The sequence below is a fragment of the Monopterus albus genome, unplaced genomic scaffold (assembly GCF_001952655.1).
Source record: "Monopterus albus unplaced genomic scaffold, M_albus_1.0 scaffold141.1, whole genome shotgun sequence".
NCBI classification, from domain to species: Eukaryota; Metazoa; Chordata; class Actinopteri; order Synbranchiformes; family Synbranchidae; genus Monopterus; species Monopterus albus.
In genome coordinates this window covers 1061094-1065288 of record NW_018128021.1, presented here as the reverse complement: position 1 = coordinate 1065288, position 4195 = coordinate 1061094, and the positions used below count along the sequence as shown (strand labels likewise).

At 36.8% G+C, this 4195-nt stretch overlaps 1 protein-coding gene across 1 annotated transcript in view; it reads left to right on the top strand.

Moving 5' to 3' along the window:
* LOC109968029 (thrombospondin-type laminin G domain and EAR repeat-containing protein-like) overlaps positions 1–359 on the top strand; it is a 4149-nt gene extending 3790 nt beyond the window's left edge. Inside the window, exon 8 of the mRNA XM_020614015.1 lies at positions 349–359. Within this exon, the coding sequence (XP_020469671.1) occupies positions 349–359 (11 nt within the window). The remainder of the gene's footprint in view (positions 1–348) is intronic.
* The last annotated feature ends 3836 nt before the right edge of the window (positions 360–4195 follow it).

The following is a 4195-nucleotide window of genomic DNA, read 5'->3' as shown; positions in this document are numbered from 1 at the left end:
GTTAATGTTATCACATTTCTCTTTGTTACGTTGACTTTGCATTATGAATGCATCTATTCCAAGTTGTGTCCAAAAGAAACACTTAATTTTTGATGAATATATTTACTTCATGGAATTTCGCTCTAGCTTTTACTTCTGAAGAGCCTCTGTTAACAACAACAAAACTGTTATAAAGGTTACAACACAAATGTACAGTCCTTTAGATTCACAATGTACTGAGTTGCCAATAGTTGTTGAGATATTTCAGTGTAGACAAAAGTGGTGGATCAACCAGCAAACTGACAACCCTGCACTGACATTCAACATGATCTCTGGTTCTGTTTGTTTCCTGTCTCTTGTCATCTCCAGTAAGTCCTTAAAACCACAGACTGTGGCACTAAGTCTAAATATCTGAAAAAAAGAGGCCTGAGAAACAAGTTCTCCTTGTTACATGCCCGCCTCCTGGTGGTTCGTGTGTGGTGTTACACACCCCTCTTTTGCTGTAGGGCCCTTGGCTCAGTGGGGACATTACAGTTCTGAACGGTATGGTACAGCCTGCTGCATTGACTGGCAAACAAAATAAATGATAACTAAAAGTATACAGTGGTGTGAAAAAGTGTTTGCCCCCTTACTGATTTATCTTTTTGCATGTTTGTCACACTGTAATGTTTCAGATCGTCAAACAAATTTATATATTAGTCAAAGATAACACAAGTAAACACATCATGCAGTTTTTAAATGAAGGTTTTTATTATTAAGGGAAAACAAAATCCAAAACAAAATGATGCGTGTCCTGGAGGCTTGAATGTGTCTAAGGATGTTTTGTCCTTGTCTCCTCTGTAATCCACTGTAACAGGGACATAAAATGGACAACCAAGGTTCTGACCTTGATTTTGGCTTGATTAGATCTTGGTAGATTAACAGTGAAGGGAACTGGCTCTGTAAAGGAAAAGCATTTCACAGGACTTGTTCAAAACAAACAGTCCAGGAGACGAGAGGAAAATAGGAAGTTGTCCTGTTTTTGTTTTTGTTTGCTTGTTTGTTTTTATAATAAAAATATCCAAGTGAAAAACTGGGAAAGTTGGATTTCTAAAGTAGCTCACAGATGTTTGAAGCTCCTATGATACAATAAACAAATCTTTCTAAATGATGTATTAAATATTTTTAATGCATGTGAGAGAAGACGTGAGATTAAGAAAACTTTTATGTCTTTTTGATGTTTGTTTTTTATGTCTTTGTGGTCATTTTGCATTGTTTTGCTATCAGTTTGTGTCTATTGCGCACCTTCTGTTGGCATAATCCCTGTAGTTTACGCAGTGAAAGATTGTATATGAGGAGTTGGGGGGACTGATTGACAGAAAATTAATCAAATTGATTTGCTGAGTAGTTAATTCATTTTGTAAGCCAAAAAATCTATCTCTAGTCTCAGCCTGTCATATGTTAATATTTGCTGCTTTTCTTAGACTTTCATGATAAACTAAACAATGCCAAGCTTTTTTCAGTTTTGGACTGTTGATCATCACAGAAAGGCATTTTTGGATACCAGTTAATCTATTAATTAATAAAATAACTGGCATATTAATTGATAATGGACATAATACACACCCAAAAATAACCTTTACATGAATAACCATGGTTCCTGAAACTAGCAGGGTAATCACATACTTAAATCTAAGTTGTTTGACAGAAGGTGCATGTCTGAAAGGGGCAAGAGTAAGCACCATGAGGACTTCACCTTGGGCTCAGAGAGCCTGTGGTGGATGTAAGCCTGTTTAGTGTTGAATGAAAAAAAATGACCAATTAATAAATAATGAGTCATCTACCAAATAATAAATAATGAGTCATCATTAGTTGCTGCCCTAGAATTTCATCTCAGAGGTCAGGTTACCAGGAGATACCTGTAGCTTTACCTCAGACAGCACGAGCTCTTCAGTTGGCAATGTATGCAACAGTAAACACTGTGATACAGTAAACTACTGTTAATTAAACATCTACAGATGCTTCATGTCCTTCAGTGGCACTGCTATGTGAGAACAGCACTAAATAGTTTTTACCTTGTGGGTAAACCAGAGTTTGATAAATGGGGTCAATCAGGTGGGAAATAAAAATGTGTCTCATCTTGCAGTAATCATCTTTACATTATTATTGTTGTATAGACCCCCCATGAGTGCCCTCAATGAGGAGGAATATCTTAACAGGTTGCCATTTATTATGTCATTTATCCAGGATAATGGATCTACCTGTGTGTATGTTGTTGGAGACTTGAAAGCTGATGTTGGTGACACTCATTCAGTGTTTGGAAACCATGTAATGCAGCTCTTGCCTGAAAATAGTTTCACTTACAGTATATTAGTGAAGCTTGGCTTGATCACTGTATCTGTAAGGCATGCTGATATGGATTCTATTGAGATCGATTATGATCAATTATATACCTGTGAGTATAGTCTAAGTTCCTACTTATGTCAACGCTCCTTAAATTAACCTTCATAAAAGAAACAATTGTACAGATATTAACAAAGCAAAATCAGTTTCCAAACCACAAAAGTAGTCCCTTCTATAACCTAAATATGAGTGATATTTAACAAGTAAAAACATTAAACAATGTGTTTGATGCCAACCTGATGGTGTATTGTGGTGTTTTCTTTGCCTTTTATATCTGGTCTTATACTGTCTTATACTTATACTGTCTACTCAAGGCTGAATAGGACTGGACTGAAGTGGCACATTTTCTGAGGTTAGCAACTTTGTATACACAAAGAGTTATGTTTTTTGGTAAGTCTTTCCACACTTTGTACACCCAAATGCATGAAAGTACATACAGTATGTGGGTGCACAATGCATGACTTTGGGATTTATAGTATACTGTATATTCAAATAGGGCATAACATTGTGAGCATTAGGAAATGCCTATATAAAAACATTGCTGACTCTTGTCAAAGGTTAAAAAAGGGTTTTGAAAGGGGAAACCAGCGCTTCCTTTGAGGTTCCTACTGTTGAGGGATTAACATAACATATCTATACTTGGGTTTCGCCTTATTGAATGAAGGACGCCTGAAAATATAGAAGAAATATTTACATATTTTCTTATTTATCAGAATGGAAAACACATTAATCTAAAAGTGCAGCTTGACCATTTACTGTAAGTGAAGTTACTTTGGCATTGTGAAAGCCACAAGTGCAGCTGTTTCCTTTGTTATGATCATTTGTCCTCTCCGATGCAGAGCACATTTTTCTATCTGCAGGCATAATAATAAAAAGTTGTTTTACAGAACTGAGAAACATTAACTGAACAATGTTATAAAAGCAATGTAATAGATTCAGTGCTAGATTCAGCCATATTCTGTGCTAAACTAGTCAAATTTACATTATGATAAACAGTTAGCTGGTCTGTATCATGCAGGTGTCTTAGTGGGTTTCAAGAGTTAGCATCAGGTGTACTAAATGACATTAAAACGACAGCAAACATACAGTACAATGGTGTTAACAAATGAGAAAGTCACTGTCACTGTCAGGTATTTCTGTCTGAAATGTAACTAATGATCTCCCTGGTGCCTTTCACGATGAACTGACAGAGAATGCTGTGGTTTCTGAACAGATCGTCACAGGGACAACTAAACCAAAGTCTCGGTGGAAAAGATTTCGCCACTTTCTGGGGTTGAGGAAACCACAGAAGTGGAAGAAATAAACCCAGCTTCTCCCAACAGCAGATATTACATTTGAACAACTGGACAAGTAATCTGCTGTTAAAACTTTCTAAACAAATGAACCAATTAGGCCAGATGTTTTACTAAATTACATGACAGGCTGTCAGACATGTACTGACACCCCTGTCATGTAACTTGGTAAAGAAAACAAATTAACCAAAGCGGCACAGTGGCGCAGTGGTTAGCACTGTTGCCTCACAGCCCCAGCCAACCCGGGGTCTTTATGTGTGGAGTCTGCATGTTCTCCCTGTGTCTCCATGGGTTTTCTCCGGGCGCTCCGGTTTCTCCCAAACTCCAAAGACATGCAGCTTAGGTTGATTGGCGACTCTAAATTGGCCCCAAGTGTGAGTGAGTGTGAGTGTTTATACCCTATTCAAGAATAATTGTATATTATAATAATATTATTATGATATTATATTATATTATCAATACATTCTGTAATTATATAATAGAAAGAAAGCGCCTTAACCACTAGCCTACCAGGGAGGCATAAAGAAAGAAATTGTATAATA